The following is a 27,653-nucleotide window of genomic DNA, read 5'->3' on the forward strand; positions in this document are numbered from 1 at the left end:
CAGTGGGGATGGTGTTTTCAGGGTGATGAGCTGTGTTGCTTTTACGCCAAACATAACGTTTTGCATTGTTGCCAAAAAGTTCAATTTTGGTTTCATCTGACCAGAGCACCTTCTGCCACATGTTTGGTGTGTCTCCCAGGTGGCTTGTGGCAAACTTTAAACAACACTTTTTATGGATATCTTTAAGAAATGGCTTTCTTCTTGCCACTCTTCCATAAAGGCCAGATTTGTGCAATGTACGACTGATTGTTGTCCTATGGACAGAGTCTCCCACCTCAGCTGTAGATCTCTGCAGTTCATCCAGAGTGATCATGGGCCTCTTGGCTGCATCTCTGATCAGTCTTCTCCTTGTATGAGCTGAAAGTTTAGAGGGACGGCCAGGTCTTGGTAGATTTGCAGTGGTCTGATACTCCTTCCATTTCAATATTATCACTTGCACAGTGCTCCTTGGGATGTTTAAAGCTTGGGAAATCTTTTTGTATCCAAATCCGGCTTTAAACTTCTTCACAACAGTATCTCGGACCTGTCTGGTGTGTTCCTTGTTCTTCATGATGCTCTCTGCGCTTTTAACGGACCTCTGAGACTATCACAGTGCAGGTGCATTTATACAAAGACTTGATTACACACAGGTGGATTGTATTTATCATCATTAGTCATTTAGGTCAACATTGGATCATTCAGAGATCCTCACTGAACTTCTGGAGAGAGTTTGCTGCACTGAAAGTAAAGGGGCTGAATAATTTTGCACGCCCAATTCTTCAGTTTTTGTTTTGTTAAAAAAGTTTGAAATATCCAATAAATGTCGTTCCACTTCATGATTGTGTCCCACTTGTTGTTGATTCTTCACAAAAAAGTACAGTTTTATATCTTTATGTTTGAAGCCTGAAATGTGGCAAAAGGTCGCAAAGTTCAAGGGGGCCGAATACTTTCGCAAGGCACTGTACTCTTATAATCTTCACCTGGAACAGTCAGGAGAGGACTGGTAACCCCTCAGAGCCTGGTTCTCTCTAGGTTTCTTCCTAGTAGGTTCCTGCCTTTCTCAGGAGTTTTTCCTAGACACTGTGCCTCTACATCTGCATTGCTTGCTGTTTGGGGTTTTAGGCTGGGTTTCTGTATCAGCACTTTGTGACATCTGCTGACGCACGCTTAACTCTGTTTCGGAATCGGTGCCTAAATTAACAGAGTTGTTTATGTGTTTGGCTCATCTGTGTGGATGGACAGCTACATCACTAGAAAACATTTCCACTCAAAATGAATGATTTAGGAAGTACTGTTTACATGTTTGTTGTTTGTTTGAATTAGCCAGACCATTAGTTTCCAAAGGTAGACCATCATCATCTAATATGTAAGGGTCAAGAGAGATAACCGGAAAGGATTTCATGGCATTGCATTATGGGGCTGTGCTTCTTTGCTCTTCTTTGCTCTTTCTAACTATTTTTACCAGAAAGGTGAGATTTGAACCTTTCTTGGAGTATGCAGCATTACTCGTTATTGTTTATGGTTCTCTTATGATAAATAATTACTTTCGGAGATTACGTAGATTACATTTTAGATTGCATGTAGTTGCATTTACAAGGATATATACGCGCATATATTTGTATATACTATCAATATAAAACGTATAACTTGTAATACCCTTTACACTCTGTTCCAACTTTGCATTGAACATGTTACAATTCTCTATGTTCTCTATGAATGTCAATGAACGCCTTAATAAACAGGTGTCACGCAGTGTTACCAATGCCTTATGTCAAGCTCACAAAGATAGTCACACCTGGTGACAGAAGCAATATGATGACTATGATCCCGTAGCTCAACAGAGGTTCTATTTCCAGGCATCCTATTACCTCCTGTCCCAATTCCGGGAAACTTGCGTGCGGCTCATCGCAACACCTGACAGGCTCCAATTAACAACCGGTATAATTAGGTGAGGATGACACATACCGGCCGACAGCTGGGGTGTGAAGAGTTGGGGTGTGTACGGGTAGAGTAAAATTCGATAAAGCTGATCCGGGTCGCCGAGTGTGTGGAGTTTGCACTTCGTGAAACGTGATTGGATTGGATTGCATTTGTTTTGGAACTCCTCCTGGTTATGAGCCAGGTGCCCTGTCTGGCCAACGGGAAGTCGGCTCAAAACAAAAGTGACATAGGTTAAGCACGTGGAGTAATGAGTAGAATTCTGTGTTTTCACATGCAAAAGTGAATGCTTTTGATAAGAACGTTTTGTCTGCATTCCCAATGAAACCATGTATGGAAATTCAAACATATATTCATGCTAATGACAACATGACAGAGCGTTGCTTGACGGACCAAAGCCCAGTTCAACCCGGGCCAGCTTAATCGAATCCCCTCATTGAGAGGTGGTGGGAGTGGAGACGGGGGACGGGTGGTGGGGGTGGGGGGGTAGAGATGGAGGGATTGATGGATATAGGTTCGGGGCAGAAGATACAGTTGAAGAAAATTTTGATTATGACATTTGATTTGTGTTCTTAGATCCAAACAATATGTCTGTATCCTAATTGGACTGTTCCGATAGTTTTAAACAGCTAAAAGGCTGTTTTCTGTCTGGCATGTCTACAGATACCTGGAAGCTAATAAAAATGTGTCTGTGCCTCAGTACATTACGTTCAGTTTATTTCCTTCCGCCAGACGACAGCTTCACTGATGTTGTCACGTTCTGAGCTACTCTTGTTTCCTGTAACAGGGAGAGAGCATTCATCTTGATTTAATACCAGCCGTCACCTCTTTCCCTTTCTCCCTCTCTCACTTTCTCTATTCTTTACCTCTTTATGTCTCAATTTTACTCACAACAGCCACCTCTCTCCCGCTCTCGTCTCTTGTCCTCCCTCTTTCTCCCTCTCTCCATCTCGCTTTAATTCACAGCAGGCACCTCCTTTCTCGTTCTCTTCTATTCCTTCCTCTCTCTCTCTTCCTCTCTCCGTCAGCAGTGTGAATTGGTAAAGAGAGGTGCTAAAAAAAGGCTGACATTATGTCCATCAGCAGTGTCCAAAAACTTCACACAAGGAAATCCCTAATATCATGGATATATGGAGGCTTAATTATCCTGACCTAGTGAGATATACATGGCAGAGGCTCAATCAAGCTCGTCGTCTTGACTACTTTTTTATGTAATTCTCGCTGGTACCAAAAGTTTAGAAAGTGTTGTTAGGGAACAGAATGTGGTCGCACCATCAAATTATTGACATATACATTACTCTTACAGAATTTCCATGTGGGCGAGGATATTGGACATTTAATATAAGCCTATTGGATGCCAACTTGTTTTTAAACGAGGATAGAATAATTTATAACTGACTTTTTCCAACATAACATAGAAACAGCAGATCCCCTTATCGTATGAGGCCCTTTTAAGTGTGCCTTTAGAGTCCATTTCAATTCAATACTAATCTTTAAAACAAAATCAATTTAGGTCAAAATAGTTCATATCAACAAAGGAAATAGAGGTACTAACAGTACAGATACTGTAGATAGCAATAAAAAAACGTTTTCAAGCGTATGTTTTCATTTCAGTCTCCTCCATGTCCACTAACTGAAGTTAATTTAAAGGATTTAAACAATAATAATAATGTAGAATTAACAGCTGTACAGAAAAACTCATGTGAAGGCCAAATTACAGCAGAGGAACTTCTTGATGCAATTAAAGCCTTTATGTACAGGAACTTTATTTATGCTAATCTGTTTTTTACATGGAAAATACATTGGAGATAATACAACAGTGGGAAAGCTGGGAAACCAGGCCTGGCATTCATAGCTGACTTTGAAAAGGCTTTTGATAAAGTACGACTGGAATTTATATATACAGTGTATTCGGAACGGTTTTAGAACCCTTGATGTATTCCACATTGTATTGTGTTACAGCCTTATACTAAAAGGGACAAATGTATTAAACATTCAAAACAGAAATACCTTATTTACACAAGTATTCAGACCCTTTGCTATGAGACTCGAAATTGTTTGTTTGCACACACCTGTCTATATAAGGTCCCACAGTTGATAGAGCGTCAGAAAAAAAATAAGCCATGAGGTCCAATTAATTGTCCGTAGAGCTCCAAGACAAGATTGTGTCGAGGCACAGATCTGGGGAAGGGTACCAAAAAAAGGTCTGCAGCATTGAAGGTCCCCAATCACACAGTGGCCTCCAACATTCTTAAATGAAAGAAGTTTGGAACACCAAAGGCTCTTCCTAGAGCCGGCCACCAGGCCAAACTGAGCAATCAGTGGAGAAGGGCCTTGGTCAGGGAGGTGAGATCCTGAGTTCCTCTGTGGAGATGGGATAAACTTTCAGAAGGACAACTATCTCTGTAGCACTCCCCCAATCAGGCCTTTATCATAGAGTGGCCAGACAGAAGCCACTCCTCAGTAAAAGGCACATGACAGCCCGCTTGGTGTTTGCCAAAAGGCACCTAAAGACTCTCAGACCATGAGAAACAAAGTTTTCTGGTGTGATGAAGCCAAGATTGAACACTTTGGCCTGAATGCCAACCGTCAAGTCTAGAGGAAACCTGGCACCATCTCTAAGGTGAAGCACGGTGGTTGCAGCATCATGCCGTGGAGATATTTTTCAGCGGCAGGGACTGGGAGACTAGTCAGGATTGCGATGAAGATGAACAGAGATCCTTGATGAAAACCTGCTCCAGAGAGCTCAGGACAAAGTTGTATCAACAAAGTACTGAGTAAAGAGGTCTGAATGCTTATGTAAACGTGATATTTTCGTTTTTTATTTGTAATAAATTAGCAAGAATTTCTAAACTTATTTTTGCCTTGTCATTCATTATGGGCTATTGTGTGTAAATTGATGAGGGGGAAAACTATTTAATCAATTTTTTAAAAAGGCTGTAACGTAACAGAATTTGGATAAAGTCAAGGGGTCTGAATAGTTTCTGAAGGCACTGTAAAATGCCTGGAAAATGTTCATTTTGGACAATCTCTATACAATGGGTTAAAGTTATATATAGTAACACTAGATGTAAAATAGTAAATAATGGCTACCTCTCAGAAAGTATTAAACTGTCAGACAAGGTTGTCCACTATCGGCATATCTATTTATTTGGCAATCGAAATGTTAGTTATTAAAATCAGATCCAACAATAATTTCAGGGGGTTAGAAATCCAGGGCTTAAAAACAAAGGTGTCATTGTACGCTGATGAATCATGTTTTCTTTAAATCCACAATTTGGAGTCTCTCCACAGCCTCTTAGATGATCTCGACAATTTCCCTAACTTGTCTGGATTACAACCAAATTATGATTAATGTACTATATTACGCATTGGATCACTAAATAATACAACTTTTACATTACTGTGTAGTTTACCAATAAAATGGTCTGACAGTGATGTGGACATCCTCAGAATTCATATCCCGAAGGAGAGAAATTAGCTCACTACAATACATTTTAATAGAAAGTCAGCAAAAATGTATAATATCTTGCTACCACGCATAAATCACCCTCACTAACTCTAGTTATATCCCAGTTTACCTATTTTCCTGCCTACACCTTTCGATTTGAGAGTGGAAAATATGTGGACACCTGCTCGTCGAACATCTCATTCCAAAATCATTGGCATTATTATGGAGTTGGGTCCCCACTCTGCTTCTATAACAGCCTCCACTCTTCTGGGAAGGCTTTCCTTTATATGTTGGAACATTGCTGCAGGGACTTGCTTCCATTTTGCCACAAGAACATTAGTGAGGTTGGGCACTGATGTTGGGCAATTAAGCCTGGCTCGTAGTCGGTGTTCCAATTCATCCCAAAAGGGTTCGATGGGTATATTGTCAGAACTCTGTGCAGGTCAGTCAAGTTCTTCTACACCGATCTCAACAAACAATTTCTCTATGGACCTCGCTTTGTGCACGGGGGCATTGTCATGCTGGGCTTTCCCCAAACTGTTGCCATAAAGTTGATAGCCCAGAATTGTCTAGAATATCATTGTATGCTGAAACGTTAAGATTTCTCTTCACTGGATCTAAGGTGCCTAGCCCGAACCATGAAAAATGTTGAAAGTCACTAAGCTCTTCAGTAAGGCCATTCCATTACCAATGTTTGCATGACTTTGTAATCGATTTTATACACCTGTCAGCAACGGTTGTGTAACGTCTGCTTCCAACTCACACTCTCAAACACATAGATCCACTGAACGCAGCTCACTCTCCAGATCCCAATCACCTGAATTCTGATCACCTGTTCACACAACTGTATGTCATTATCACACACTATTTAGGTCAGTTCTTTGCACCCCATCATTGTGAGCTATTGTTTGTTTTGTGACACACTTCATTTCGGAGTGCTGTTTTTTTTTTTCCTGTAATTTAATCCTCCCTTGTGTGATAGTTTTTGCTTGCTTCACTAACGACGCCTTTTGCCTACTCCATTCCTGTACTTTCCTGTACGGATTTCCTGTCACCAAGCTATTGCTTGATCTCCCGGACGACGTTACTAGCCTTTTCCCTGCCTGTACTGTTGCCTTTTTGGACTCCCTGTGTAGGACCTTCTGCCTGCCACTGGACCCAGCTACCTGCCTCACCCTGTGGTCCTTTACAAATAAGCACCTGCTACGCCCTGCGCTTGAAACCAGCTCTCTTTCTTCCATCGTGTTCATTACAGGTTGTGGCTGAAATAGCCAAATCCACTCATTTAAAGGGGTTTCCGCATACTTTTGTATATATGTAGGAGAGTTAAAATTGTTATTCCAATAAACTTTAAATTAGAATAGTACACACCGGAGAACAGAATATCCAGGTTAAGGGTCAGTTGTCCAAACCCTTGAAAAGGAATATTCCAAGTTCAAACAGAAGGGGGGGAGTCAGATCGCTATGATCGCCAGGAACTTTACTTTTGGTTTCAATTTTCAATTGTTGCACTACCAGTACTGTCTGTTGATGTCAAGTAGCCAGCTACAATAGCTGGATGATATTAACAACTTCGGTTTTTATTTCATTAAATGTATTTTATTTCATCTGGGTACTTACATCACCTACTAAGACCCTGGTACTACCCGTAGCTCCCGTTCTCCTCAGTCCGAGAAAACACTGCGAGAGAAAGGTAAGTGTCGCAGATTAGAAGTCCATAACGTTAAATAAATAAAGCATCCCAAGTTTAATGCTGTAGGTATTGTTATAAGGGATTGTGAGACTGTTGAAACATGTAACTTTGAGTTTTATCGTTGTTATTGATATAGTTTTACAGAGTGCTAAAAAGTATTGTTGCTAGCTAGTATGTCTTTCTGTGATGCAGATGGTTAGCTGAGCTGCTGACTTATGCTAGCGTTGCATTATGGGAGATGTAGTTTTAGCCGTCTAAGGTCTGAATGGGATAAATGCGATTTCACCTTGTAGCTTTGTTTGTAGTACTGTTTTTGTACATTTATACTATCAACACTGAATGAACCTAGCAATGTATTGGAGATGTGAGACAGGATATATGTTTTACCTTCAATCTCCACAATAGAACAACTTGTCAGATTGTTTAATATTTTTCTATACATTATGGCTTTATGTATGAATGTAATTGTGGGAGTCTGAGAAAACACAGAGAGAGAATTAACAACTTGTCAGATGGTGCATTGGACACTAATGTATTCCTGTTTTTTCATAACATTATTGCAGATCTACATAAAAGCCCAAAAAGGCAGCCGTGGTGTCACTCTTCATTTATTTCTTGGTTCTTCTGTTCAACATATAAAGACTGCTACATATATAGTGTATATGATCAAAAACATGCCATTTTTGCAAGTCAGACAAATTTAAACGGGCCTATTTATATACAGTACCAGTCAAAAGTTTGGACACATTCAAGGGTTTTTATTTTTACTATTTTCTACATTGTAGAATAATAGTGAAGACATCAAAACTAAAAAATAACACATGCAATCATGTAGTAACCAAAAAAGTGTTAAACAACTACAAATATATTTTATATTTGAGATATTTCAAAGTAGCCACCCTTTGCCTTTGCAAACTCTTGGCATTCTCTCAACCAGCTTCATGAGGTATCCTTCCCCACATCTGTGCCTCACCACAATCCCACGTCATAGTTCTGTGGGCAATTCCTTCCACGTCATGGCTTGGTTTTTGCTCTGACATGCACTATCAACTGTGGGAACTTATATAGACAGGTGTGTGTGCCTTTCCAAATCATGTCCAATCAGTTGAATTTACCACAGGTGGACTCCAATTAAGTTGTACAAACATCTCAAGGATGATCAATGGAAACAGGATGCACCTGAGCTCCATTTCGAGTCTCATAGTAAAGGGATTGAATACTTATGTAAATGTAATATTTACATATTTCCAGATTTGCTAAAATGCCAAAACTGTTTTTGCTTTGTTGTTGTGGGGTATTGTGTGTAGCTTGATGAATAGCTTGAAAATGTAATCAATTTTAGAATAAGGATGTAATGTAACAAAATGTGGAAATGCACTGTAAATATTTACAAAAAATACATATCAAATGTATTTGTCACACATGGTTATGTAACGGATGTGAAACGGCTAGCTTAGTTAGCGGTGTGCGCTAAATAGCGTTTCAATCAGTTACGTCACTTGCTCTGAGACCTTGAAGTACTAGTTCCCCTTGCTCTGCAAGGGCCGCGGCTTTTGTGGAGCGATGGGTAACGATGCTTCGAGGGTGACTGTTGTCGTTGTGTGCAGAAGTTCCCTGGTTCGCGCCCGGGTATGGGCGAGGGGACGGTTTAAAATTATACTGTTACAGTTAGCAGATGTTAATACGAGTGTAGCGAAATGCTTGTGCTTCTAGTTCCGACCATGCAGTAATATCTAACAAGTAATATAACCTAACAATTTCACAACTACCTTATACACACAAGTGTAAAGGAATGAATACGAATATGCACATAAAAATATATGAATGAGTGATGCCCAAACGGCATAGTCAAGATGCAGTAGATGGTATAGAGTACAGTATATACATATGAGATGAGTAATGTAGGGTATGAAAACATTATATAAAGTGGCAATGTGTAAAGTGGCTAGTGATACATTACATCAAGATGGCAAGATGCAGTAGATGGTATAGAGTACAGTATATACATATGAGATGAGTAATGTAGGGTATGAAAACATTATATAAAGTGGCAATGTGTAAAGTGGCTAGTGATATATTACATCAAGATGGCAAGATGCAGTAGATGGTATAGAGTACAGTATATACATATGAGATTGAGTAATGTAGGGTATGTAAGCATTATATAAAGCGGCTAGTAAAAAATTGATTACATCAATGTTTCCATTATTAAAGTGTCTAGAGCTGAGTCAGTATGTTGGCAGCAGTCACTCAATGTTAGTGACAGTCTGATGGCCTTGAGATAGAAGCTGTTTTTCAGTCTCAATCCCTGCTTTGATCCACCTGTACTGACCTCGCCTTCTGGATGATAGTGGGGTGAACAGGCAGTGGCTCGGGTGGTTGTTGTCCTTGATGATCTTTTTGGCCTTCCTGTGACATCGAGTGGTGTAGGTGTCCTGGAGGGCAGGTAGTCCACAATTATCTCCTTTGTTTTGTTGACATTGAGTGTGAGGTTATTTTCCTGACACCACACTCTGAGGGCCCTCACCTCCTCCCTGTATGCCGTTTCGTCGTTGTTGGTAATCAAGCCTACTGCTGTAGTGTCGTCTACAAACTTGATGATTGAGTTGGAGGCGTATATGGCCACACATTCATGGGTGAACAGGGAGTACAGGAGAGGGCTGCGACGGCACCCTTGTGGGGACCCAGTATTGAGGATCAGCGGGGTGAAGATGTTGTTACGTACACTCACCACCTGAGGGCGGCTCGTCAGGAAGTCCAGGACCCAGTTGCACAGGGCGGGGTCGAGAACCAGGGTCTCGCGCTTAATGACAAGTTTTGAGGGTACTATGGTGTTAAAAGCAGTGGTTCGCACTTTCAGTTTTCCGCGAATGCTGCCATCAATACACGGTTTCTGGTTGGGGAATGATTTAATAGACGCTATGGGTACAACATCACTGATGCACTGGCTAAGAAACTCGCTCACCGAATCAGCGTATTCGTCAATGTTCTTGTTCGACGTTATGCGGCACATATACCAGTCCCCGTGATCGACGCAATCTTGAAGCGTGGAATCCGATTGGTCGGACCAACGTTGAACAGACGTGAGCACGGGTGCTTTCTGTTTTAGTTTCTGTCGGTTGGTTGGGAGCAACATAATGGAGTCGTGGACAGCTTTTCCGAAGGTAGGGCGGGGGAGGTCCTTATATGCGTTGCGGAATTTAGAATAACATTGATCTAGGGTTTTGCCAGCCCTGGTAGCACAATCGATATGCTGATAGAATTTGGGGAGCCTTGTTTTCAGATTAGCCTTGTTAAAATCCCCAGCTACACTAAATGCAGCCTCAGGATATGTGGTTTCCAGTTTACACAGAGTCGAATTAAGTTCTTTCAGGGCTGTCGATGTGTCTGCTTGGGGGGGAATATACACGACTGTGATTATGATTGAAGAGAATTGGAAATGATGCAGACATTTACATTTATAGAAACCACAATATATCTGCAATATTAAAGCTGATATACCCCCCCCAAAGAAACATCACACAAAGTTTGGTCTGAACTTCACCCATGCTGCTAATAGACTGCATGTTGTTGTCATGGTACCATATTTAAAAGCCAGAAATAATGGATTTTCAAGCATGCCCTCGCTGCTCTTGACATGTCCCAGATCCAGCACAGTCTCTCAATTAATAGTTAGCTATTTAAATGTGGTTTCACATCCACACTCTCTCCATTGGATAAAAGGGGAGATGGTACAAACGCAATTAGAATAGGAACAAATACACCACAGAAACAAATGCACATCTCTCTCTCTCTCCCCCCTTCATCCCTCTCCCTGCCTTTCTCTTATGCACACAACACACAAACACAGAGAAAGAGAGAGAGATCCATCCTCCTTCTACACCTACCCAAAATATTTGCTGAATGACACTGTAATGTATGGACTTCAGTGTTGTGGCTAACACAAACCCAATGTAGAGGGCTCCACTTTTCTGCCTGGCAGGGAGTAAATTGAAAATTGTCTGAGCCTGCGGTAGACCCTGATCGCAGAATATAAATCAGCTCAGACGGAAAGGGATAGAGAGGCTCGTTCATCTACACCACAGGACGCAAGTGTGTGTATGTATTGTATATGTGTGCGTGCATGCCCCAATGTGCATTTGCGTGCATGTGTGTGTGTGTGCGTGTGTGTTCCTCAGTTTGTTTGCACTCATAGACACATCGAACCATTCCCAGGAGATGATGGATGGTTGATATAGTATGTCTGTAGTCTGTTGGTCATCCATATCATCTGTAGGATTATACTGTGTTAGCGGTGGTCGCTAGATCATCCATATAATCTGTATGCTGGATTAACAAGAAATTAAGATTTATTTTGATGTATTACACTTATATTTTAATGAATGTTGAATATTGATAATTCTGTAGTTTGAATTTGGCGCTCTGCAATTTCACTGGATGTTGTCAAATCAATCCCGCTGAAGGGATTGGCGTGGGGAGGGATCACTAAGATTTTTAACAGAACAATAACAAAGAGTTCCAAACCTCTGTCGTGTCTTTGGCTATGCCGGATTAATTGATATGACATTCTTTTCTATAAAATTATTTATCCGTAATTGATATTACCTGATTGAGCTAATTATGTAAATATAATTAACTAGAGTCGGGCACCACAAAATAATATTTATAGAGCTGCTATATTCCGCAAAAACTCTTAAAGACCTAGTAATGGGCCTCCCGGGTGGCGCAGTGGTTAAGGGCGCTGTACTGCAGCACCAGCTGTGCCATCAGAGACTCTGGGTTCGTGCCCAGGCTCTGACCGGGAGGTCCGTGGGGCGACGCACAATTGGCCTAGCGTCGTCCGGGTTAGGGAGGGCTTGGTCGGTAGGGATATCCTTGTCTCATTGCGCACCAGCGACTCCTGTGGCGGGACGGGCGCAGTGTGCGCTAACCAAGGTTGCCAGGTACACAGTGTTTCCTCCAGCACATTGGTTCGGCTGGCTTCCGGGTTGGATGTTCGCTGTGTTAAGAAGCAGTGCGGCTGGTTGGGTTGTGTATCGGAGGACGCATGACTTTCAACCTTCGTCTCTCCCGAGCCCGTACAGGAGTTGTAGCGATGAGACAAGATAGTAGCTACTATAACAATTGGATACCACGAAATTGGGGAAAAAAAGAAGAAAAAAAAAGACCTAGTAATATTTTACATTCAATTTTGATAATCAATATTAATCTTCATCTGAATTCAGTCTCATCTGAAAGTTGTATATTCGTAGTTATCTGCATGAACCCCGGCTAACAAGTTGAATCAGCAATACAAAATTGGGTTTAATTATTTATTTACTAAATACCTAACTAATCACACAGAATTACACATACACATTTGATTACAAATTACGTCATAAAGGAAAACGTCCCTAGCGGGCGGAACAGATATGACCGCTTGTTACACAAGAGAAAAGGGGCTCGGTGAAAGTGAAAGAGCGGGAAGACTGAGGAACAAAGGGCGAAGCTGTGCTATCGTAAATACAGTATCTTATGCATTGTAAATTCCCGCCCATTTGGAAAAGGAATAAATATTTACTCTGAGCTGCGCTTCGGTAGGTTGGTGGTAGATGGAAGGCCATGTTGCCCAACCGAGTCCTTTGTCCCTTGAAGAATGTATCTGCTGGTAAATTGAATACGTTGTAGTAACGTCGTTGTGTGGTAGACGGGATACTCTGTCTGTTCCTTCCTAACCCTAGTTTGCAGCGGCTGTTGTTAACTCAACGTCTAGTAGGTGTCACGAATCCCACCGAAGATGGTGCCTCTTCCTGTTCGGGCGGCACTCGGCGGTCGTCGTCGCCGGACTACTAGCTGCCACCGATCCCCTTTTCTGTTTCATTTAATTGTGTCTGATTAGTTGCACCTGTTTTGTGTTTAGGTTTTGATTGTGGGTTATTTAAACCCAGTAGGCCCGCCGGCTTTTGTGCAGACTTTTTCTGTTTATGGTGTGTGATTATTTTGTGGTATTTATTTTTCCGGTCAGTTTCGTCCTGTTGTTTGAACTGGGTCTTTACACGCCCTTGTGTGTGTGTGGTGTGACCGTCTCTCTGGGATTTGGAAAATAAAAATCCACATCTTGTGAACTACCCTGCTCTCTGCGCCAGACTTCTCCACCCACTACTCATAGAAGCCGTGACAGGAGGTATCACTTCTGTAGTGAATAATAGTTCAAAGTTCATACCATTCGCAACCAAAGCTCACGCTGATGTTGGCTTCGTTCTGTAGTTATTATCTGAACCATTCTGACATCGGACCGTCGTCCTCACGTCCTCGGAACAGGTTATATTGTCGTTAAGGGTTTATATAGGAAGGGAGAGGAGGGCGTGTTTGAAAAGTTTTATAGCCCATGTCCCTTCACAGGGGCGGGCCACAGATTGAGCAGAGCCTTATTTTATGAAAACCCAAATCTCACATTTTGGAAGCTAAAATCACATTTCATCGCATCACAAATAATTTCACATTCAAACATTTAAATTGAACAAAAATTCCATGTGAATCCGATTACTCTGTGTAGATTTTCCACTGTAGAGTTTGTCATCTTATCATTGATGATAATGTCTCAGATGACAACCGAACTGACATCATATTCATTAAGTACCACCGCATATGTTCAGTTGGTCTGATTACCAGAATATAGTTCATTTCCCCCCACCTTCTGATGTTCCCACAATCTCTATGTTAACAAAGGGTTTTGCAAATGTAACATCAGTAGGGTAGAGAAAGGAAAAAGGGGGGAAGAGGTATTTATGACTGTCATAAACCCCCAGGCCAACGTCATGACACCTCTCTGCCAATAACAGGTAGTTTTTCTTCTCCCCACTCAGACCACGCCCAGTCACCGTTAGTCCTATCAGTGCCATTACAAGTGAACTCTGACTCAATACTACATAAATTGACTTTAAATCAGGGTTAAATTAACTCACCAAACACACAAAAATGCTATTGTAACCCTAATACCACAGCCTGAAACTCCTGGTTTGCTGGCCACATCAGGCTAAATTAGTAATGCTAAATTTCTATTGTGTGGTTATCAAATAACTATATATTTTATTCACCCACAACCTGCATTCAGAATGACTGCCAGGGTTAGGAAGATGAATAAATGAGACTATCAAAACCATCTAAACTGGAACAATAATTTCAGTACCAGGTGCAATATGTCAACTAACTGTTTGGATGCTATTTATCTATGTGTTGCATAAGATTCATTAATCAATCAATGTACATGCAAACACCCAGAAATTTAAACAAACAATTATACAAATCTAACTGCAATAAAGCATGATGGGAAATATGATAATGACGGGCTAGGTTTTTAGTGTTTTAATGTACACACAGTAAAAATATCTCAATCACTCTCAACTGTGGTAAATTAACAGCAACAGCAGGGTTCTTTTACACCACTGAGTGAATTCACTTTCCATGGTTAATTCAACACTTTAAGTAAAATAATAATGACTCTCCATTATTTCCTGTGTATTTGCGGAGGACGCCTATATATTAGCTATTGCAGAGCGATTAAACAACTAATTGTTATGTTTGTTCCTTGTATAATGACAAACCGGGATCCATGCTCTGTTTGGATCTCAGGATCACGGTGCAACTTCTCTCTGCACACACCCTTGCTGCATCCAGGTACCTGTAGTGATGTCTCGGAGTCGTACATGATCTCCAGGTTTCAGTTCAGGTAAGTGTCTTGCACTTTTGTTGTGTCGCTGTTTTTGTTTGTCTTTCTGTTTTTCCTTTGCGAGTTTGACTTTGTGAGCACCTCTGGGTGTTATCAAGTCCTCATGGATGGGTAGGTTGGTTCTGATGCAACGTCCCATCAACATTTGTGCAGGTCCGTTCTGCAGCAGTGCGCTACGGTAGATCATCAGATTTTTTAGGAAATCCTCCTTTCCATCGTGTGCCTTTTTCATCAGAACTTTCACAATTTTGACTGAACTCTCTGCTAAGCCGTTGGACCTTGGGTAGTTGGGGCTGGAGGTGTTGTGTTGGATTCCCCAGTCTTTAGTGAATGATCGGATTTCGGAACATGAGAACTGCAGGCCATTGTCCGAGTACAGTTCAGACGCAACCCCATGTCTTGCAAAGACTGATTTCAGGTAGGTGATTACAGCTTTGCTGGAGGTAGTTGGCAGTGTTGCTACTTCAGGGTAGTTTGATTAGTAGTCAGTAACAACAATGTGAATTTTGCCATTGCAGTCAAAAAGGTAAACTCAACTTTGTAGTAGGGTCTGTTGGGTACTTGATGAGGCATTAGTGGCTCTGCTTGCTGCTTTGGCCTGTAGGTCAAACACAGTTCACATGAAGCAGTGGTCTGGCTGATTTCCTGGTTCATTCTTGCTCAGTCCATTACTTCTCGTGCTCGTCGTTTGCATTTTTCCTCACCCAAGTGTCCTTCATGTATTTTCTGTAGCATTTCTTTGCGTAGTGTTATGGGAATGACAATCTTGTTGCCTTTGAACACTGTCATCCATAATGGTGAGCTCTGCTCTGCACATCCAGTAATCCTGTATTCTCATTGGACAGTTGTTTTTCTGTGCAGGCCATCCTATCAGTGTTGTTTCTTTCAACTCTGTCATTGTTTGGTCAGCTGCAGTCTCTCTTTTGATCTGCTCCATTCTCTCAGAAGACACAGGAGGTCATGCTACGATCATGTCGATCGTAGGCCTGAATCTCAGTGTTTTTCTGTGTGTCGTGCTCTCTTTCTTCTGTGTGTCGAAGCTCTCTTTCTTGTTGACTGCTCGAGAAAGAGTGTTGGTGGCAAACATGATCTTTCCCGGGGTATAGATCATCTTCACATCATACTTTTGCAGTCTGATCAACATTCTCTGGATTCTCATTGGACAATCATTCAGTGGCTTAGACATGATTGACACCGATGGTTTGTGGTCAGTTTCTACTTCGAAGTCTTGTCCGTAGACATATTGGTTAAACCTTTCGCAAGTGTATGTTCTCGCCAGAAGTTCTTCCTCTATTTGTGCATATCTTGTCTCTGTGCCTGTCAAGGCTCTGGACGCATAAGCGACGGGTTGCCATGTGTCGTCATGTTGTTGCAGAAGAACTGGCCAAACTGTGACGCATCTGCAGAAATCCTTCTGCTTTTCTCTGGATCATAGAACCTGAGCACAGGCTCAACTGTGATTGTCTTATTTAGGTTTCTGAAGCAGTTTTCCTGTTCATGAGACCATTCCCATTCATTTTTCTGTTCCAGAAGACATCTGAGTGGAGCGGACTGTGCTGACAGTTGAGGTATGAACTTTGCAAGGTAGGTGATCATGCACATGAAGCGTCTCAAGTCGTCCTTGTTCTTCGGGCGCTCCATGTTGTTGATGGCTGTTTTTCTCAGGTCTGGTTTGACTCTGAAAGTACATCTCCTACGAAGGTAAGTGTTTTCACACCAAACTCGCATTTGTCCTTGTTTAGTTTTAGGTTGACTTTCCGTGTCCGGTCCAACACTTGTCTCGCGGCGTGTTCTTCTTTTGTGGACCCCCATACGATGATGTCATCCATCATGGTCTCCATTCCAGGAATGTGCTCGAAGATCATGTGGATTGTCTTGTGGTAGACCTCTGGCACTGAGTGAATCCTATATGATAGATGAAGAAATCTGTACCTGCCCTCAGGTGTGTTGAATGTGCATAGCCTTGAGCTTGCATCGTCTAGCTTCATTTGTCAGAATCCTGATGAGGCATCAAGCTTACTAAACCACTTTGCTCCAGAAAACTGTGACATTATCTCTTCTCTGGTTGGCAACTTGAAATTCTCACTCTTGATTGCTTTGTTGAGATCTCTCGGGTCTAGGCATATCCTGAGATCGCTGTTCTTTTTCACCTCAATAACCAGTCTGTAGGTTCATCCATTTTTGTGATGATGTCCATCTTGTCCATGCATCTGGGTTCCTCCTTGAGCTTTTTCCTCAGTACAAATTTAATGTTTTGCATGCATGCAAAACTGGAGTAATTTTTTGTCATCAGTACATATTTTGTGTTCTCCTGGTAAAGATCCAAGACCCTCAAACACGTTCTCATCCTAGGCCAGTAGCGATTCTTGGTCATTTTCAGTCTGTGATGTCACTGCATACACTCTTTTCAACAAATTGAGCTTTTCACATGCATTGATTCCTAGAATAGAGTGTACACTCTTTTCCACGATCAGCAGCTGTGCTCTGAACTGTTTTTCTTCTTGCTGTAAAGTTACTATACAGCTTCCTTTGACTGGTACGTTCTCCCCAGTATAACCAGTAACTTTAATTTTCACCGGGTGTATTTTGCTCTTCACCTTCAGTGTTTTGTCGTCATCCAGCGACAACAGGTTTAGCTGTGCTCCCGTATTAAGTTTGAATGGTATTATAGTTTCATTCACAGTCAATGGCACAATCCATTCAACATTTACTGCATTGCATATTTCCAAAGAATCATCAAAGAATTCTTCAATATCCTCCTTGACTGTGTGAACCTTTTTCTTTGTAGCCTCAGCTTTGCAGCATTTTGAGAAATGATTATTTTCCCCAAAGTTGTTACATGATTTGCCATATTCAGAGCAATTTTTTGGCTTGTGGATAAATCCACATTTTCCACATGTAGTGTTTTAATTTCTCGCTTTTGCTTGTTTGTTTTGTAAGACGTTGTGTGTGGTGCTCCACTCTTTTTATTGCATGCACTGACATCTCATCTCTACACAGCTCTTTAGCTTGTGCTCTGGAGGTTTCAGCTGCTCGAAACATATTCACTGCTTTATCCAAAGTTAAATCTTGCTCACTCAGCAATCTCTCCCTGAGTCCATTATCAAGTATGCCACAGAATATCCTGTCTTTCACTAGGGCGTCTTTCAGATTTTCAAATTCACATGTTTTGCTCAGTGTGTTCAGCTCAGCCAAATACTGGTCAAAACCGAGTCCCTGTTTCTGATCGTGAGAGAAAAAGTTGTATCTCAAAAAACTTCTGACGTTCTGAATTGGTACAAAGTACTCCTCAAATTTAGCCATTAGCATGGTCTATGTCAAGTTTTCCTCGTCTTGCTGAAAGCTATTGTAAATGTCCAATAACATGCAGAAAAATGGAAGCTTCTAATGTGTCATCATCTCCCCCTGCTCCACTGGCTCACAGGTAGATATTGAATCTCTGCTTGAAACATTTCCAATTGTCAGCTCGATTGCCTGTTAACTGCATAGGAGTAGGAGGACTAAGCCTATCCATGACTGAGAACAGGAACCGTGTCAATTTCTCTTACTTCAGTATGTTGCTCATCAACTTGCTGGTCAACAGATTCCAATGCAATGTCCAATGTCCTCGCTCTTGCAAGCTAGCATCTTCGACTACTCACGTCATTTGACTTGTGGTAGTATGTTCAATTTTCATCGCGGAAATTTGTTACTCCTTTATTTTCTCTGTCTCGTCATAGCGACTACCAATCAGACACCATGTTATGTTTGTTCCTTGTATAATGACGAACCGGGCCGTAGGTTTAACTACTTTTAACAAAGTTAACCATTTTCACTGTAGTGTCAAAAACGTATTTCAAGCTGTCAGGCATTCCCTTGGCAGCAAGAGCCTCTCGGTGGGTGTTGCAGTGTGCCCAGGTGGCATCGGGAGCAACTGCTTGCATGTGCGTTACCACTCCACTATGTATCCCTGTCATGGCTTTTGCGACATCAGTACAGATACCAACACATCTTGACCACCGAAGTCCATTTGATGTCACAAACCTCTCCAGTACTTAAAGAAATATCTTCTTATGTTGTCCTGGTTTTGTCACGATCGTCTGAATGAATGGACCAAGGCGCAGCGTACTTAGAGTTCCACATATTTAATAAATATGAAACTCACCAAAAACAATACAGGAGAAAACAAAACGTGATGTTCTGGGCTGCTCACAGGCAGCTACACAAAAACAAGATCCCACAAACAACAGGTGGGAAAAGGCTGCCTAAATATGATCCCCAATCAGAGACAACGATAGACAGCTGCCTCTGATTGGGAACCATACCAGGCCAACATAGAAATGCAAAAACTAAAGTACCCACCCTAGTCACACCCTGACCTAACCAAAATAGAGAATTAAACGGTCAGGGCTTGACAGGTTTCCAGTGGTTTGCAGAAGAGGATGTTTTCCTTAATTGACCCCCATAAACATTACGGACATATACCAGGAGCTGTGCCAGACCCTCCACATCTGTTGACTCAGCTGTAATGCATATAATTCACTGGCTTGTATGCAAAGCACTAATTGTTTCTAAACAACTCCTGCCATGTCACTGATGCGTCGTGAAACAGTGTTGTTTGATGAAGAGTGTCCATATAGTTTTTTTGCCTTTGACATTATGTTGTTATTTTGCTAGATGGTTACATTTTTGGGGGGGGGTGGGGTCAGTGAAACGAAGCTACTCAGGCGAGAGAAAAACCTCACGCAAATGTATAGCCCCGTTGGTAATATAAATGTACTTAAAAAATATGGCATTCCGCATACCCCAGTATTCCAATTTGGGAATTGTTGATATTGTTGGTATAAAGTTGGTATTCAGCAGTCATAAAAGTATGCCTTATTTACTTTGAAGAACTAGGCCTATTAAAATAGTGATTTTGTCAGACAGCATAAGCAGCAGCTCTATAGAGATGAGATGATGACTTGGAATGAAATTATAAAGTCATCAAATAAACAAATGTAATATACACAACAACTGAAATATTTTATTAAAGTCATGTGAATAAATTATGGTTATGGGCAGTTATTAACATCATGGGACTTTTATTAATTGTTTTATTCTGTGTTGTTACGGTATTGAACCCACATAATGCACGTTAAAAAATTATTGAAATTGAAAACCGTGATTGTTTTTAATAATCTAACCGAAACTGAACTGACCACAAAAAGCACAGCACTAATATCAACTGAACCCTTCATTATTTATTCAGTAAATGAGTATTGATGTGGTTGATGGCTGAAGCACTTGTCACTCTGAATGAATCCTCCAGCCCTCTGAGGACCTCTCTGTATTGACACTAAGACCCTATTACTGCCTGTAATATTTTCACTATTGACATGTTCACTGTTAATGTTGTTTGCATTGAATTGACCTCAGTGAGACCCTGAGGGGAGGTTGATATTAAAGCCTCTTCTTAGATCAACATTATGTGGGGATTTTTAAGGGAGAGATGGGGAGTGATGAGATGGGCTGAAGCAATAACCCTGGAAATGTAATATGGTGGCGTGGGCTGTCCCAACAGAGCAGGATGGATCACACATATAGAGGAGAGAATCTCTCTCTCTCTCTCTCTCTCTCTCTCTCTCTCTCTCTCTCTCTCTCTCTCTCTCGCTCTCTCTCTCGCTCTCTCTCTCGCTCTCTCTCTCGCTCTCTCTCTTAAATGGACACTGCACACACAGGCATCTCTCTCTCTCTCTCTCACACACACAAATGGACACTGCACACACAAATGGACACTGCACACACAAATGGACACTGCACACACAGGCATCTCTCTCTCTCTCTCTCTCACACACGCACACACAAATGGACGCTGCACACACAGGCACCTCTCTCTCTCTCTCACACACACAAATGGACACTGCACACACAGGCATCTCTCTCTCTATCTCTCTCACACACACACAAATGGACACTGCACACACAGGCATCTCTCTCTCTCTATCTCTCTCACATACACACACGCTAAAGTGATAAGCTGTGACTCCTGTCTTGCTGTGACCCTAACTTCATTGCATACTTTATTGGACAACTTCACCGGAGAAGTAACCTCATTTTGCCTGGAGGACTACAGAGTCAGCTATTTGTTTGGCTGCTCACACACATTCTCTCTCTCTCTCCATTTTTTTCTCTCGCTCTCTCTTATACACACACACACACACACACACATACACACACACACGCACACTTATGCTGTGTAAATGGTTTAGTTGCCGACCCGTGCACCCATAAGCTTCAGGCAAAAGAAAACCGCTGTCAACTTTCTGCTGAATTGCAGGCCAGTGTCCACAATACTTTTGTGCCATCTCCATTGATTGTGAAGGAATTGGCTTCCCTCAGAGCACATGAGGAACAGACAGAAGTTTGGGTGCAGCACAAAGCCACAGACACGAAGATGGCATTCTATTGGAACAAGGAAATAAGAGAAAAAGCTAGCTACTGAAATCATGTTGACAAATACGGTGAACTTATCCTCTGCTGTTCCTCTCTCTCATTCTGTCTGTCTGTCTCTCTGTCCGTCCGTCCGTCCGTGCGTGCGTCAGCCCGCCTGTTCGCCCGTCTGTCTATCCTCCCTCCCGCCCTCCCTCCCGCTCCTCTAGTGTCCCAGCCTTGATCGTGCACCCATTACAGTGCATGTTTATATTATTATTCTTTGGCCTCAGACAGACTCCCTAACAAAAGCTGACTTTACTCTCCCATTTCCATACCTCTCGTTACCATATATCTACTATTCATACATGCCTGACCGTAACCTGAACTCGCCAGGCCCCTGCGGTCACAAGTCCAACACCCCACAACACTTCCCCTTCACCCTTATTATGACACTTCCTTTTATACACCTCCTGGTATCCCAGGGTGATGTGGTGACAAGAGGAAACATTAGTTCCTGTTTTAGTGTAAGTTAGCAGCACGAACTCGCCCTGAGGTTATAAATACCATCAAGAATCAGGCCAGGAGTTTTTGAAGACTAGGATGTTGCCTGGTCAGGAAAAGGAACAACTCTGGACCCCAGTTACGGTGAGAAGTAATACATGGTAGGAACTAGTGAAATGGCAACAAATTAGTGATTTTATTCACCAAGCACCTCTTGAGAGTCACAATGATCTAATGACTCTCTGTTGTGTTGGTTTCCTGTTCAGGACTGATTAGAACAGCATGATGAATCTGTCATTACAGAGACTGAGGGCTTGCTGATGGGCCACACCACAAATCAGCTTTATGGGGGAAGCCAGTGGAGTGGCGTTGACAGCTTTACGATTACCCCAGGATTAATGAACTGGACCTCTCTGCTCTGCATAGCTCTATCCAGTGTAGTGAGTCCCATATGAGATGTATGATAGTAGGGCCCATTTCAGATACCTATAGCCCTGAGCTATGGTCTACATCTACTGGTGCTCTGGTGAGGACCATGTTGAGCTCATCTGGCTGATGCTAGTCAATAAGCTAGTCCTAAATATACAGTACCAGTCAAACATTTGGACACACCTACTGTACTCATTCAAGGGTTTTTCTTTATTTGACTATATTATACATTGTAGAATAATAGTGAAGACATCAACACTATGAAATAACACATATGGAGTCATGTAGTAACCAAAACATGTTAAACATGTTAAACATGTTAAACAAATCTAAATATGGTCCTTCTGTAGCTCAGTTGGTAGAGCATGGTGCTTGTAACGCCAGGGTAGTGGGTTCGATTCCCGGGACCACCCATACGTAGAATGTATGCACACATGACTGTAAGTCGCTTTGGATAAAAGCGTCTGCTAAATGGCATATATTATATTATTATATTATTATATATTATAAATATATACCTTGTTGACAGCTTTGCACACACTATCAAAAACTAAAAACGTTGTATTTGGGACATATCACTCTTATCCCTAAACCTCATTTAAATATTGTAATGAATAATTGAGCAAGTTGAGAAGACTACTTATTGGTGTAACCCTAGATTGTAAACTGACATGGTCAAAACATAATGATGCAACGGTTGCTAATATGGGAAAGGTCTGTCCGTGATAAAGCACTGCTCTGCTTTCTTGACATCACAATCAACCAAACAAGTCCTGCAGGTCCTAGCTTTATCACACCTGGACTACTGTCCAGTTACTGCATTTTTGGTTAAGGGCTTGTAAGTGAACATTTCACTGTAAGGTTTATGCCTGTATTCGGCGCATGTGACAAATACAATTTGATTTGATTTGAGTTATATGGTCAAGTGCTGTTAAGAAGGACATAGGATAATTACAGTTGGCCCAGAACAGAACAGCACGGCTGGCCCTTAAATGTACATCAATGACATGCATGTAAATCTCTCCTGGGTCAAGTAGAGGAGAGATTGACTGGATCACTGCTTGTCTTTGTGAGAGGCATTGACGTGTTGAAAGCACCGAGCTGTCTGTTCAAACTACTAGCACACAGCTCAGACACCCATACAAACCCCACAAGACATGCCAAGGGGGTCTCTTCACAGTCCCTAAGGCTAGAACAGAAGCTGGGAATTGCACAGTACTACATAGAGCCATGACTACATGGAACTCTCTTCCACATCAAGTAACTTAGGCGAGCAGTAAAATGTGATTTAAAAAAAACCCAGATGAAACAACACCTCACGGCCCAATGCGAACACACACACACACACACACACACATATATATATATATATATATTCTGGCACACCCACTCTACACACACCCACACATTGGAATATTGTAGTACTGCTGTAATATTGTAAATTTGTAATGGTGGAGCAGTGTAAATGTGTACAGTGCACAATGTATTATGTGATGTATTATTTTATTCATGATGTAGACTATTGTTTTGTTGTTATATGTTGTTTTGTTCCTGTTGTAGACCCCAGGAAGAGTAGTGGCTGCCTTGGAGATCCTAATAAAATACTAAATACAATATGAATGACTAATGGGTGTTGGCAGTGACAACATGAGAACATAGTTTCAGTATGTGTGTATGAGTGAGTGTTTGAGTGTGTCCATGAGTGTGTGCAACAAAACCAGTTAGTCAGAAGTGATTTTCACCACAGATGGTGTACGCTCCATGACATGTACCCCTCTGCAGTGTTAACATACTGATATACAGCTCCTGCTACTGTTTATTAGTTCAAATGTACTGTATGTCCAAGTTTGAAATAGAACACGGCTAGACAATAAATATTTTGAAGTCAAGTCTCCAGACTCTATAAATACATGTAATTGTTATATTTGTGGGTGTTAACTAGTCACCTCCAACCCATTTAAAACTAGCTTTCTGTTAGCTATGACCTCCTGTTGCACTTGGTATATGAAAGTCATGCTAACCTAACCTAACCTAACCTGCAACTAAACCTTTTAGTCTAAATAATCTCTAGATTATGTTAATAATAGTAAGGGAAGCAGCCAGAGGAGACACTATTCCACAAGCTCCATATTAGAGCCATAATGTTAGATGTGTTTAAAGAGGCACCACTAATAATACATTTACATACCTCGTTAATAACAAACAGGGGCTGAGGCTAGCCATTTATCTGCTGTGGTGCATGGTTCTCTGATTACTTCTCTGCCAGTTTAAAACAGATAAACAGATGCACCATAGATAATATAAGTATGTAGAGTCTGAGGTCACCTTTCAGGCTGGTGAAAATACTATTACAGCCGCAGTAAATTCAAGCAGATTGCTTCAAATGAGCGGGCCGGGGAAACAATATTAGAGAAGCACAAAAACAAAAACAAAAGTAAGCCAAAGGGAGACACAGTGGGGTGTCAGGCTTTCTCCCCTGAAATGAGTTCTATCCAAAGCATAGAGCACCTACTGAATACTGAGTACCATCTATCCCGCTGCCAGAACAACTCGATTTACAGACAAGCTCTGGCCTGCTTCATTCCTTCTCTGTGTGTGTGTGTGTGTGTGTGTGTGTGTGTGTGTGTGTGTGTGTGTGTGTGTGTGTGTGTGTGTGTGTGTGTGTGTGTGGGTGGGTGGGTGGGTGGGTGGGTGGGTGGACATGTTTAACTATACTTGTGGGCCAGAAGTCCCCACAATAATACTAACAAACCAAAATGTGACCCACAAGGTCAAATGCTATTTCTCGGGGGTTTAGGGTTAGGATTAGAATTAGGTTTAGGGTTAGACGCTAGGGTTAGTTTAGGGTTATGGTTAGGAGCTAGGGTTAGGTATAGGGGTTAAGGGTAGGGTCAGGGTTAAGTTTAGGGATAGGTTTAGGGTTATGGAAATTAGGACTTTGAATGGGACTGAATTGTGTGTCCCCACAAGGTTACTTATACAAGACTGTGTGTGTCCGTGTATGCATGGAGTGTGTAGCCATGAGCGACATGTCTTATGTCGTATGACATTTCTCTGATAGAATTTCCCTGGTGTGAAAATCCAACCACACAACATCAACTAACATTTACCCTCTAATCTAATGTCTAGAAAAGGCACACCCCAGAAATGCCAACCTCAACTGTGAATCTCGGAATCTCAGCCAACGAGTTTGTGTGCGTGTGCATGTGTATGAGAAACGGAGATGAAAGAGTTAGTGTGTGTGTGTTTTTTGTTTTTCAATATGATCAAGCAGGCATGTCCAAATGCGGTAGTGAGAGAATCACAGCTTGTGTGTGTCATTTTTTCCATTAAGAGAAATTCATCCATATTCATGGCCTATCATCAATTAAATATTCATGGAAATGACATTCAATCATCAAATGCACATCTGGGAGTATGTCCCAAATGGCATCCTATTTCCTATATAGTGCACTACTTTTGAGCAGAAACCTATGGACCCTGGTCAAAGGTAGTACACTATAAAGGGAATAGGGTGCCATTTGGAACACACAACAGGTGTCTATTCATGTCTATAACAGCCTCAAAGGCTGATATCTCTGATCATACCTCTCACTGAATGAATCATCTCACTTCAGAAACTGTAGCATCACATCTTAGTAGCTCTGAGCCATTAGTGCTTTTTTGAAGTCGTTTCGTTTCGGTTCAATTATTAAAAAGTAACCACGGTGTTCGATTTTGGTTTTGACACATTTTTTAAACATTAAACACACTTATGCATTATGGGTGTTGAATGCTGTAACAACACAGAATAAAACAATTAATACAAGTCCCATGATGGTAGTGACTGTCCATTTTGGCTCATCACTTATTAAACATAATTTATTCACATAACTTTACTTTTATAAAATATTTAAATTATTGTGTTGACTTTATTATTTCATTCAAGGTCATCATCTCATATCTAGAGTGCTGCTGCCTATGCTGTCTGAGAATATCACTATTTTAGTAAAAAGTTATTGTGCTGACGTTGCTTTCAGAGGCAGTTTGGAACTAGGTGGTGAATGTTGCAACCTTGGACTGTTATAATCTCCACCCGGCACAGCCAGAAGAGGACGGGCCACCCCACATATGCTCTCTCTAATTCTCTCTTTCTTTCTTTCTCTCTCTCAGAGGACCTGAGCCCTAGGACCGTGCCCCAGGACTACCTGACATGATGACTCCTTGCTGTCCCCAGTCCACCTGGCCATGCTGCTGCTCCAGTTTCAAGTGTTCTGCCTTGTTATTATTCGACCATGCTGGTCATTTATGAACATTTGAACATCTTGGCCATGTTCTGTTATAATCTCCACCCGGCACAGCCAGAAGAGGACTGGCCACCCCACATAGCCTGGTTCCTCTCTAGGTTTCTTCCTAGGTTTTGGCCTTTCTAGGGAGTTGTTCCTAGCCACCATGCTTCTACACCTGCATTGCTTGCTGTTTGGGGTTTTAGGCTGGGTTTCTGTACAGCACTTTGAGATATCAGCTGATGTACGAAGGGCTATATAAATACATTTGATTTGATTTTGGACAGACAATTTTTACGCGCTGCGTGCTTCAACACTCGGCGGTACCATTCTGTGAGCTTGTGTGGCCTACCACTATGCGGCTGAGACGTTGTTGCTCCTAAACGTTTCCACTTCACAATAACAGCACTTACAGTGGACCAGGGCAGCTCGAGCAGGGCAGGAATTTGACAAACTCACTTGTAGAAAGGTGGCATCTTATGACGGTGCCACGTTGAAAGTTAAGTAAGGCCATTCTACTGTCAATGTTTGTTTATGGAGATGGCATGGCTGTGTGCTCAATTGTATACACCTGTAAGCAAAGGATGTAGCTGAAATAGTCGAATCCACTAATTTGAATGGGTGTCCACATACACTATATATATACAAAAGTATCTCAGTCAAAGTAAGTACAGTTTTCCTCAATAAAGTAGCTATCAGCAAAGTCATGAAATTGAAATAGCCATTGTGGCAAGATTGAGGATTTCCACTGGTATTCTGCCCTGTACTAAATGGAAGAGTTGGACTGTAAAGAACTGCGACCACAACCAAGTACAGGTATTTACTGTATACACATTTTCCAGCCATATCTATGTGTCTGTTTGCGCGAGATCATATATATATGATACATACATACATATACATATATATATATATATACATACATATATACACATACATATACATACATATATGATTATACAGACAAATACAAATCACATGGCTATAGGGACCTCCGCCTCAGCAATGCCACAGTTCAGAACTTGAGAATCATTTTCTCTACACATGTAGTATGTATATATATGTATGTATATACGTATACGTGTGTATATATATATATATACATATACATAGGCCACACAATATATATATATATATATATATATATATATATACATATATACATATACATATACATATACATATACATATACATATACATATATACATATATATATACATATATATATACATATATATATACATATACACACACATATATATATACATATACACACACATATATATATATATACA

General features: G+C 41.3%; 1 protein-coding gene across 1 annotated transcript in view; it reads left to right on the forward strand.

Annotated features, from left to right (window-relative positions):
• Positions 1-27,458, forward strand: part of LOC118386563 (fibrinogen C domain-containing protein 1-like) — a 313,829-nt gene extending 286,371 nt beyond the window's left edge. Inside the window, exon 8 of the mRNA XM_052525491.1 lies at positions 26,245-27,458. Within this exon, the coding sequence (XP_052381451.1) occupies positions 26,245-26,288 (44 nt within the window). The 3' untranslated portion in view covers positions 26,289-27,458. The remainder of the gene's footprint in view (positions 1-26,244) is intronic.
• The last annotated feature ends 195 nt before the right edge of the window (positions 27,459-27,653 follow it).

Source organism: Oncorhynchus keta, chromosome 9 (assembly GCF_023373465.1).
Source record: "Oncorhynchus keta strain PuntledgeMale-10-30-2019 chromosome 9, Oket_V2, whole genome shotgun sequence".
In the NCBI taxonomy this organism is placed as follows: Eukaryota; Metazoa; Chordata; class Actinopteri; order Salmoniformes; family Salmonidae; genus Oncorhynchus; species Oncorhynchus keta.